The 11,469-nt window shown below is 34.7% G+C and overlaps 1 protein-coding gene across 1 annotated transcript in view; it reads right to left on the reverse strand.

Annotated features, from left to right (window-relative positions):
- Positions 1 to 11,469, reverse strand: part of LOC107718613 (ATP-binding cassette sub-family A member 3-like) — a 54,971-nt gene that overhangs the window by 28,205 nt on the left and 15,297 nt on the right. Inside the window, exons 6-10 of the mRNA XM_016525781.1 lie at positions 9,213 to 9,472; positions 9,011 to 9,127; positions 6,976 to 7,096; positions 3,379 to 3,552; positions 3,115 to 3,296 (exon numbers count right to left, since the gene is read on the reverse strand). Of these exons, the coding sequence (XP_016381267.1) occupies positions 3,115 to 3,296; positions 3,379 to 3,552; positions 6,976 to 7,096; positions 9,011 to 9,127; positions 9,213 to 9,472 (854 nt within the window). The remainder of the gene's footprint in view (positions 1 to 3,114; positions 3,297 to 3,378; positions 3,553 to 6,975; positions 7,097 to 9,010; positions 9,128 to 9,212; positions 9,473 to 11,469) is intronic.

The raw sequence follows: 11,469 nt of genomic DNA on the forward strand, positions 1-11,469 counted from the left end.
CGACTAAAACTAAATAGGACAAGGTTGACTAAATATGATAAAAACTAACAAGGACATTTTAACACGGGACCAGAGGTGGACAGTAGTGAAGTATTTTTACTTTACTCAAGTAAATTTAAAATTATCTGTAGTTTAACAGAGTGTTTTTCTTTGGAAAACTTTTACTTCACTACATTCCAAAGCATAATATCTTACTTTTTACTGCACTACATTTCATAAATAATAGTTGTTGTTTGTTTTACCTTTCATACTTAAAAACATTAAAAATGTAGTACTTTCTTGTACTCAAGTAAATCTTTCAATTACTTTTACAGCAGAGTAAAAATACTTCACTACTGTCCGCCTCTGCACGGGACTAAGACTAAGACTAAATTGAAAATAGCTGACAAAATTAACACTACTTTGAGCTCATTAAAATAATGTTTTTAAAAATCACACATTAAAGTTTGAATAACCTCCGACTTTAATTCTCAAAGGGAAGATGTTTAATGAATTCACAGGTTGTTTCAAATATTTAGCATTACAACATAACATTAGTGACATTTACATTATGATTACTAGGGACGTGCATTAGTTCAAAGTGATAATATAAATGATCAGTCATGATTATACATGATGTGACTTTTTGCTTATTCCTTTTCTTTGCTTGCCAATTTCTGAAATTTTACACACCCTTTAAGAAACAGCTTAACTTCTTTGTCAATTCAACCCCTATTTTCAATGCAGCTTAAATTGACCAAAAATATGGCTACAGTTAGACAATACTTATCCAACCAAATGTACTGACAACATAACCATTTCTTATCGTAAGTTTAATGCTATCAATGTTGATACATTTACTGCCTCTATTGCTTCATCTGTTATTTCTGATGTTTTCAATTTTACCTGTCCATCCAAGATATCTGATTTGTACCACTCTGCTATTGATGATGTTTTAGACGAGCATGCTCCAATTAGGACTAAGTCTGTTCCCATGCCCAGCTCCTCTCCATGGTTTAATGATGAGCTACGTGCTATGAAAGCAAAAGGCAGGCAACTTGAACACCTTTTTAGGAAAACAGGTTTAACTGTACACTTTCAGGCATTTTCAGATCATGTTAAGCACTATAAAACTGCCTTGAACGAAGCTCACTCTTCCTATATTTCCAAAATTATTAAAGCAAACAATAGGCCTATCACTAATCACAAATCACTTTTTAGCATGGTGAATAGGCTAGTTCAGGCTCCCATGCATAATGCCTTTCAACAAGAATCTGACGATCTATGCTGTTCTTTTTTATGCCATTTTCAGGGCAAGCTGGACGCCATATGTGGGACATTTGATGTAGAACTGACCACTTCTACTTGTGAGCTAGCATGGACTCATGTGCCTCTCAGAGATTGGCATCTCAGGAGCTGCGTTATCTTGGTTTTCCTCATATTTGACGGACAGACAATACTACAGCACCATACATAGCTATAAATCTCCCTCTGTCCCTCTTAAACAGGGTATGCCACAGGGCTCAGTCCTAGGGCCATTATTATTTATATCATGCCCCTCTGACAAATTATTCGCCGCCACGGTTTATAGTACCACTGCTATGCTGATGATATTCAGATATACACTTCCTGCCGACCTGACTCTATTCACCAGACTGCATCTCTATTGTCATGCGTCAATGAGTTAAAGACCTGGCTTAGCTCCAACTCTCTCAGTTTGAATTTGACTAAAACAGATATCTTACTTGTCGGGCCCCCAACTGTAACAAAAAACATAACAAATGCCCCTAGATTTGACCTCGAAGCCACATCAATTATTCCATCTGCCACAGTTAAAAACTTAGTTATCATTCTTGACTCTTCTTTAAACCTAGATGCTTATATCAGTAAGCTCTCCAAAGCTGCATTTTTTCAACTTCGCCGTATTGCCAAACTCCATTCCTTCATCAGCCCAAAAGATGCTGAATTACTAGTACATGCTTTAATCACATCCCGCCTTGATTACTGTAACGCTCTTTTTTCCGGATTACCATTACGCTCCATCAAAATTCTGCTGCGAGAATGCTAACTTACACTAAAGGTCTGCACATATCACTCCAATTCTGGTCAACCTCCACTGGCTACCTGTGTCCTCTCGTATCATTTATAAAAATTCTTCTGCTTACCTTTAAGTCACTCCATGGACTTGCACCTACCTATCTCTCTGACCTGCTTTCTCCATACATTCCCTCTCGTCCACTTCGATCATCTGGAGATGAACTTCTTTGTGTTCCGAGATTTCGCCTATTATCTATGGAAGGTAGATCTTTCTCTGTTTTGGCTCCCAAAATTTGGAACACATTGCCCCTAGCTCTTCGGACAATAACCACACTCCACGAATTTAAGTCTAAACTCAAAACCTATATGTTCAACCAATATTACCTGTTATAATGCATGTGATCAGTGCCATATTCAGACAAAGAAACACCGACAACAGAACAACAGACAGCAGAATGGAGTTATAAGAGATTAAGGATGTCTACGAAGTATATGTATGCAATGAATATAATTGTGTGTGTGTGTGTGTGTGTGTGTATTTGTATTTCCCATTATTCACAATGCTGAATGTCTAAATAAACTTAGTGTAATACAATAATTCATAACGATTTAAATAAATTACAAAAATAGAAGGCAACAGCAAATACTTGCATCATTTATAAATACTTACATAATATTTCAATAATATTTTTTTATTTTATTATTATTATTATTTTATTTATTTATTTTTTGTATAGTGCTTCATTATTAATGAGAATTTGGAGAGTATGGATGTCTGATTTTGCCACAGGAAAAAGAGGCAACAAATACTACCATTATTTATAAAGAATTTAATATTTAAATAATATTCATTTTTATGTTTTATTTTAATTTGAAAACAATTCAAATAACATTTCATTATTTTCCCCCCACATTATACCAATGAGATTTGGGAATTAATGTATTAAAGTCTGATTCTGACACAGGAAGAAAGAAAAAAAGACAATTGTAAAAGAAACAAACAAACAAAAAGGTTAAATTATTTTAGTATTTATATATAAATATATTATTTATAAATACACTGGACTTTTAAGGACTTTTCTCTGGAATAATACGTACCAGGATGAAGAAGTACCACGGGCGAGGGACTCCATATTCTCCCGGAAACACGGCTTCCACGTACCAGGCAACCAGACCGTACAGCACAGAGTCCAGCAACAGCAGTCCCAGCACTTGAGCCAGAGAGAAGTCATCGTCCACCGTCACCGGCTCAAACAGGTTATGCCACTGGATGCCCGTCCCTGAGGAGACACAGGACACGAGCGTCAGCTTAAGATGCGTGATTAGAGCAGCAGCAGTGTCAGGTTCAGTCGGACCCCTGACCTTTGCCCTCAAACATGCCGATCAGCTGGGCTCCCATGGCCATGGCCACGTTGGAGATGAGGCAGGCGGAGACTTTCTGGGCGTGCGACAGCAGGTCATAGCGAGGCCACAGGAAGACGTACGGCAGGTAGCTCAGGAAGTAGATGAAGCCGCCCGCTGCTGCGGCGAAGAAAGAAAAAAAGACAATTGTAAAAGAAACAAACAAACAAAAAGGTTAAATTATTTTAGTATTTATATATAAATATATTATTTATAAATACACTGGACTTTTAAGGACTTTTCTCTGGAAGCCTGTTAGAAAATAAATAATTTTGGGGTAAATGTGACCAGGCCATTTTTGTGCCATTTACTCTCCCCAGCACGAGGTTCAGTGTATGAGATTTAATGATGGATGTGTGATGTGAATCAGTGAATCAAACCCCTGCACTCATTCACACACACGGCCTCGAGCTATATTCCCCGTCACCCTCAAACAGCCACAAAAGAGCAAATGAGAGAGAAGTGAAAAGAGTGGCACCGCTGTTCATCAAATGGAAGAAAATGACACACTGGGCTATTTTTACATTCACATCTCGGAGGGACGCAAAGATGCGGAGAACTTCTTCACACTCAACAATATGTCATTTGGGCTCTGAATGGGCCAGACCGGCGGAGCAGGACATGCTGATTAAGATCCATTTTCAGCCTTTCTCAACCCGAGAGCACGAGTCTCTATGGGCTTTTGAATAAAAGAGTTCGTTGAACCACATCGATTCGATTTCAGACACGTGCTGTAAGAAAAAACAGCCGACCCTGTTCTGCATCACATATATCAGCTGTATAAAACCACAACAATAAATAATAAATGTTATAATGAAACAAGATCCCGTCAAGAAAATGCACAGGTCATATTTCACCTTTAAAATAAAACAAGACATTCTATATAGCTTAAAGAAATGTCAAATTTTAAAATTATTAAGCGTTTTGGCATTGTTTTGCATCTGTAATGCAAAAAAAGAGATGAAATTGCAATTAAACTTTTGAATTTTTATACATCACAGTAGTATTTGTTGTACTGGTTTTAGTTTAAAATAAAAGAAATAAAAAAAGAAACGAACATGAATAAAATGAAAAAATAATAAAATACATTTAATAAATAAATAAATAAATAAAATTCTAATAAATAAAAATAAATGTATTTACACTGCGGTAATAAAAATGTAACAAAAAAAATCTTAACGGTCCTAAATTAGCTTTAAGTAAGTTTTTTGTTTTTAATTTTTTTGATGAAATTAATAAAGTATATGAACACATTTTCAGAGATGGTTGAACTGAAGCTTTGACATGAAAAGCTAACCAAAGTTGAATTAGGTAAATGAAGCATGAACCTTACGAATAGGTAAATCTACAATGAACATCTAACATATTACTGTCAACCAAAGCATTTGCCTTGAGACCAAACAAGCAAACATTTCTCTTAAAAGCACAGAGTGTCAGCTGATTTTTTACACAGGACAACATATGAGATTACATTTCCTGCCTGAGGCTGCATTTTCCAGCAATACAGACATGCACTGCCTAATTTTCCTCCTACACATGATGCTATGTGTCAGAATTTAATGCCAGAGCGCCTGAAAATGTTTTCAAAACTGCCCTTTAAAAGGATTCTAACTCATTTGATGATTTTATTAATGCATCAGCAAGCATATTTGAGCTTTTTTATTCAATGCAATTTACTGAACAAACCCGTTCACGCAAAAAGAAAAAATTAAACGTGTCGTGCCAGGTTTTAAAATGCAGAAATGTGAACAAGATTGGAGAGTAAGAGCAGAAGGCATGCTATTTTAGTGAACAGAAGCTAAAGTTTTGTCTGGTTCTTCACACACAAAAAAATCATGTACCATTTTGTCTTTTTGGAGATATGCATGGCAAAAAATAAATGATTTTCTCACTCAGTATTTTTGTCTTGTTTTCCAGTACAAATATCTACACATTCTTAAATCAAGATTCATTTACTTGAGGTGCAAAATGACTTCAGATACAAAGTCTCATTTTCTGGAAAACAAAGTATCAAAATTAAGTGAGTTTATACTTAAAGGAGACATATTATGTCCCTTTTTACAATATGTAATATAAGTCTCTGGTGTCCCCAGACTGTGTCTGTAAAGTTTCAGCTCAAAATACTCCACAGATCATTAATTATATAATTTTGAAAATGTCTATTTTGAGTGGAAGCTGAAACACGCTGTTTTTCGGGCCTGTGTCTTTAAATGCAAATGAGCTGCTGCTCCCCGCCCCCTTTTCCAGAATAGAGCTGCGCCATTACAGCTCGTACCTGCTAAAAACATCTGTTTTCAATACAAATAGTGTGCCTCCTCTATTTTAAAACCCACGAGCCGCCACTGCTTGGTTGGTAGATGCACCGGGGGACCTGATTATAGCACTTAAAACCTGGAAAAGTCAGATTTTCATGATATGTCACCTTTAAAACAAGGAAAAAATGAGGTAAGAAAAATAAACTTGATTCAAAAGGAAAACCCAATTATTTTTCTCACCCCACTGGCAGATATTTGTTCTTGTTTTAACCATAAACTCACTAAATTTTGACTTGTTTTTTTTTTTTTTTTGAAAAACAAGACTTCATATCTTAAGTCATTTTGCTTCTCAAGTAAATCCTGATGTAATTTTTTTCAGATATTTGTACTGGAAATTAAGACAAAAATATTACATAAGAAAATAATTTTGTGGTCACCATCCGCTTTCATTATATGGAAATGATCAGCTTAGAAAAAGCGTGATTTTTGCATATTTTTTTGCAACATGTGGTCGAGTAAATGATGAGCGAGTAGTGATTTTTCGCTGAACTACAGCTTCAACTCAAAACCACACGTGGTAAAACGGCCGGTTCTCAAATCAGTGTAGTTTCCATAATGAGTCACTTGCGAACACAATAACGAAATGAAACGGAATGTACACCAATGCATGTCTGATTTTCTATTCTTTCTTCCCATCAGGATGAAGAGTTAGGGCGTGATGAATCCGCTCTTAAAGCAGCTATGTACATCTACACATCTTATTATTAGCTCGCCCGAGGGCCACCGTGCTCACAAGCGCCAATCAAACACAATACAGTCCAGCCACGACTCCTGCTTTCACTCACTAAAAGCATCTCAAGCATCAAAAGAGTCAATAACTGCAACCTGAACATTTGCCCTCAGCTGGTTACCTGCTTTTACACACCGTTTGTAGTAATCAGAGGTTTTTGTTTGGCAGAGAAAAGAAAACATAGCGCAGGTTATGGACAAAAAAGAGCTGATTTTTGAAAGCTTTGTGAGAGTTGAGTTTAAATGCAGCTCATTTTGTTTGTGCATGGAGCCAAAAATACTGCAAATATGTCCTGGTCATTTCTTTGGTCACCTCTGCTTTCTCTGTAATCTGTTGATTACGAGGCTGTGGTTCTCGCCGTAATAAGGCTGTTTGATTAAAGCTCTGTATATACAGTATATGTGCTATAAATGCACACTGTTAGGGTCCAACAGAGAAAAGAGTGTAATGACCATTCTGTTCCGTGATGAAAAGAGAAATCACACTTTCACAGAGCAGAGATGGAGAAGTCACCTCTGGAGAAGAAGGCGCTGATCATGAAGCTGAAGTTAATGGTGGACACGGCAAACACCAGCAGGAAGAAAAACACCAGCGTGGGGTCACTGTAGGTCAACACCGCTCCGTTAGGACTCACCTGACAGGAAAACAACACATACATGAGCTACACATAGCAAACAGTGTGGACTATCTCAGATGGGAAACTTAAAAAAATTCAAAATGATGTTTCGGATTCTCATTGTACTTCATGATTCTGATTCCTTAGAGAATCTATTAACAGTTTATTGCACTCCTTCAGTTACAATATGGTGTAGAGAAATGTATTTATTTGTTTAAATAAAAATATCAAGAACTTTTTTGCTGTTGTGAAAAAAAAAAATCTTTTTTGGCTTCAGAGAACTGTATTATTATTACTATTATTATTAACCTTTTTTTTTATTTTTTATTCAAGTTTATAGTTTTATACAAGTATTTACTTGTACTTAGTTTTGTACTGTTTTATATTTTATTAATTATTCTAAACTTATTTGAAACAATTATTCTATATTTTAATAATCATTTGATTAATTATTGATCTATATATATTTATTTTGTGTGTGTGTGTGTGTGCGTGTGTGTGTGTGTGTGTGTGTGTGTGTGTGTGTGTGTGTGTGTGTATATATACAGTATATAAAATCAGTTTTATACATACAATAATTTGTGGTATTTAAATTGTTTTATTTTATTAAAAATTCAAAAACTTTAAAAATAATAATTTTATTAATTATATACACACACACACACATATACATATATCATATATCATTTATGGTATTTAAAATGTATAATTGCAGAAATTGTATATGTTAATGTTTACTGTAAAAAGATATTAATTAGTGTACGTGTTAGAGTACAAAAAGTTATAAATATTTTAAAACATAATATCTTAAATACCTTTTTTGCTGTTTTTTTTTTTGTTGTTGTTGGCTTCGGAAAATTGTATTATGACCAAACTGCATAATAATACATTCAAATTACTAATTTAATTTTAACATGCAAATTACTAATTAATTTATAGTATTGAGTATTATTTTTGAGTTTTATAGAAGTATTTATTTGAAATGTACATGTACATACTTAGATTTGTACAGTTTTATATTTTAATCATTATTCCTCCTTTTTTCCTCATTTCTTTTCATTTATAACCAGTATTATACATACCACATTATATGGTATTTAATGTTTAGAATTATGGAAATTGTATATGTTAATGTTTACTAGGAAAAAAAGAGACTTCAGTAGCAATTTTTGCTGTATTTTGAGGACATAAAATAATTGGTCTTAACTGTATACTAAAATAATACCTTAAAAAAAAAAATTGGTAACACTTTCTATGAAGCCCGTATTTATAATACATTATAAGGTTATTCTTAAGGCATTATAATGAATGCATAATGCATTATAAAAAAACCTTATAATATGTTGTATTATCTCATGAATATTCATAAGAACAGTTTTAATATATTATAATATTTACTTATTTGTGGTTATAGCTTTTAAGAGTATGATGATTTATAACACAATGAACACATTGCATTCACTTTTACAATGGATTATATTTCTCATAGTTATAATGTATTATAAGTCTCATATCTTGCCATTTTTCTTATGCTACTTTACTTAAAGCGGTCAAAAACCGCTTATAAGTAGTTATAACATATTATAAGTTTTTTTATAATGCATTATGCATTCATTATACATTTTTTAATTAAAGCATAACTCTAAATGCATACTGTACCTTCAGGTAAAAGTTATTATACAAACAAACATACGAGTAAGTATCTATACCATCTGTATCGGTGGAAAAATTTAAATGAACTAAACGTCATGGAAAAAAAAAACACTCGGTTCCAGTGCTTCTGTGCAACAAGTGGAACTTGTTCTGAATAAAAACTGGTTCCTAGTTCTCAAGTGAGCTAAAAAAAAAAAAAACGTTCACAGACATGCAAACAGTATAGTGGTATTTCTAGTAGCACAAGGTACTTACAAAGAACAGATTATATGTGTTTACCTTGACGCAGATAAGCACGGTGACAAAGAAGATGGAGATGGAGAGGAAGAGGAGAAACATGAGGAACCAGGCGCTCCAGTGCAACCAATTGCTGAGACCCATCATGCGCATGTACTCCTGCAACACACACACACACACGGCTGCAGTGAAGCTTTCTTACATCAAGAGCAACAGAATCCACGTTCATGCCCATTTCCTGTACCTTCAGTTTCCTCTCCTTCTCCTGTACTACAGCTCGGACGATGTTCAGAGACGTGTAGGTGAAGCTGAGCACCAGCAGCAGCGGCAGCTGGTTCTGGATGGCCAGGATGAAGACGTCGTACATGAATGCTGGGTAAGGGAAACGAGCCAGCAGCACTTGGGCTCTCTTGAGGAGGGCCGCCGCAGCCGTGCTGTTGTAGGCCTTCATGATGGCCCGGTCCACCGCGTGCTGCACCTGCAGGAAGCCCTCGCGGTGATATCCTGTCCAGACACACACAGTATTCATTAGATTCCACTCAATCAAACTTATGAGCGTTTAACGGAATCGAATGAACTGAGGAGAGTTCTATTGAAAAAATATTCTGGGTTCTGTATACAATACAATACAAGCTGAATTGACAGCATTTGTGGTTTAATGTTGGATACTGCAAATATTCATTTCCACTTATCCTGCTTTTTCTTTAAAAAAACAAAAGTCTGGCTGAATGAGGAAAGTTGTAACCATTAAGATCTCACTGTTTCAATAAAGTCAATACAATGTGTGGTGTAACATGATTTTAATGTGAAAAAATGTATTAATCTTTAGTGTGTCTGAAGTTATATTCGGTTTTAAAAGTTTAACGCTACAAACTGACATAAACAATGAAACCTTAAAAATGATTTAAACCAATTTGTAACTCAATAGTAAGTTTTAACAAAAATATGAATGCAAATGCTTTTATAAAATTATAAACTTTTCATTTTTGCTTTTAAATCCTCAAAAATGAACTGTAAAATTGATGATTTAAAAAAAAAAAAAACATTTTTAGCAGAAGAATAAATGTAAATGCTTTTATAAAATTATAAGCTTCGCATTGCTTCAAACTGACCCCATTCACTTCCATTGTAAATGTCTCACTGTAACCTTGATCTTTGGTCCTTTTTTCCATTTAAAATAATATAAATGCAAAAAACAAAAATCACATACTAACCATTTTATGTGTGAAGTTATATCTAATTTTACAGTGTTGCAATGACAATGCAATATCAAATAATAAAACCCAAATTTTTTTTTTTAAATCAGCATTTATAGCTTTCAGTTAAAAAATACACATATTTTACCAGAAGAATTAATGTAAATGCTTTTATAATATTATAAGCTAAATACCTCACTGTACTCTGGATCTTTGATCATTTCAGACCAAAAATCATTAAGTTTTAATAAAATAATAAAAATAAAAATAAATTTTCTTTTTCAAATGTGTTAGTACATCAGAATGGTACGAAACTTGGTGACTTTTGTCATACTTGCCATGTGAACAAAACAAAAAAATGGTCTTTAAAAAATAGCCCCACTTCTTAGCTGTCAAAAACGACCACCATAGGAAATTAATGGCCAATACGAAAAATACTTTGGGGTACAATCTACAAATCACACAGCAGTGAAGGGGTTAAACTTTAAAACACCTGTAATATTTCTTTTGAGCTTCAGGAAGTTACTATTTCACAAAACTTAAACATTCATTGAGAATTCCTCGCCGCTTCTCATGGCTTTTCAAACCATAATGACCCTTGAAGATCAAAACCCTCTTCGCACTTGCAGTATAAAGCAACTCAACGCAATTAAATGCAGATGAAAGAACGACGGTGAAGCGCGAAGAGTCGTGCAAGCGAATATCAAGATGTAATTTGTAGCACCGTGACAAAAATAGAGGATAACTGTCATCACAGTTCAGACCCGATGCTAACGCAGCGCTCATGATTAATAACAGACACTCTGCAGGTGTTTTGAAGCTGCTGGCAGCACTGGAGGCCATCAGGCGAAGGAACGCTAACTAATCCAAATCACTTCCTAATCAACAGCTAGCGCCGTCACGGGAAACCTCATGTACAGGAAGAGATCATTAAGGTTTATCTCATCTGCTGATGGTAACTGACAGCAAAAGGTCATCAAGGAAGAAATCGACCACTAATTTGCATGTTGATGGCTGATTTTTGATTAAAGAGCTTTTTAATGAACTGATACTAGTGCTTAAAATTGGCTATTAGCTTTAACATCATCTATATTTTAATGCATAAAAATTAAACATTAAGCACATATGAATTAGCAGACTTAATCTTGGAGAAAGTAGCATTACATGACTTGCTCAGCAGTGGATGCTCTGCAGTGAATGGGTGCCGTCAGAATGAGAGTCCAAACAGCTGATAAAAACATCACAATAATCCACAAGTAATCCACAGCACTCCAGTCCATCAGTTAACATCTGGAGAAGACAAAA

The sequence above is a fragment of the Sinocyclocheilus rhinocerous genome, unplaced genomic scaffold (assembly GCF_001515625.1).
Source record: "Sinocyclocheilus rhinocerous isolate Xijiao unplaced genomic scaffold, SAMN03320098_v1.1 scaffold182, whole genome shotgun sequence".
Taxonomy (NCBI): Eukaryota; Metazoa; Chordata; class Actinopteri; order Cypriniformes; family Cyprinidae; genus Sinocyclocheilus; species Sinocyclocheilus rhinocerous.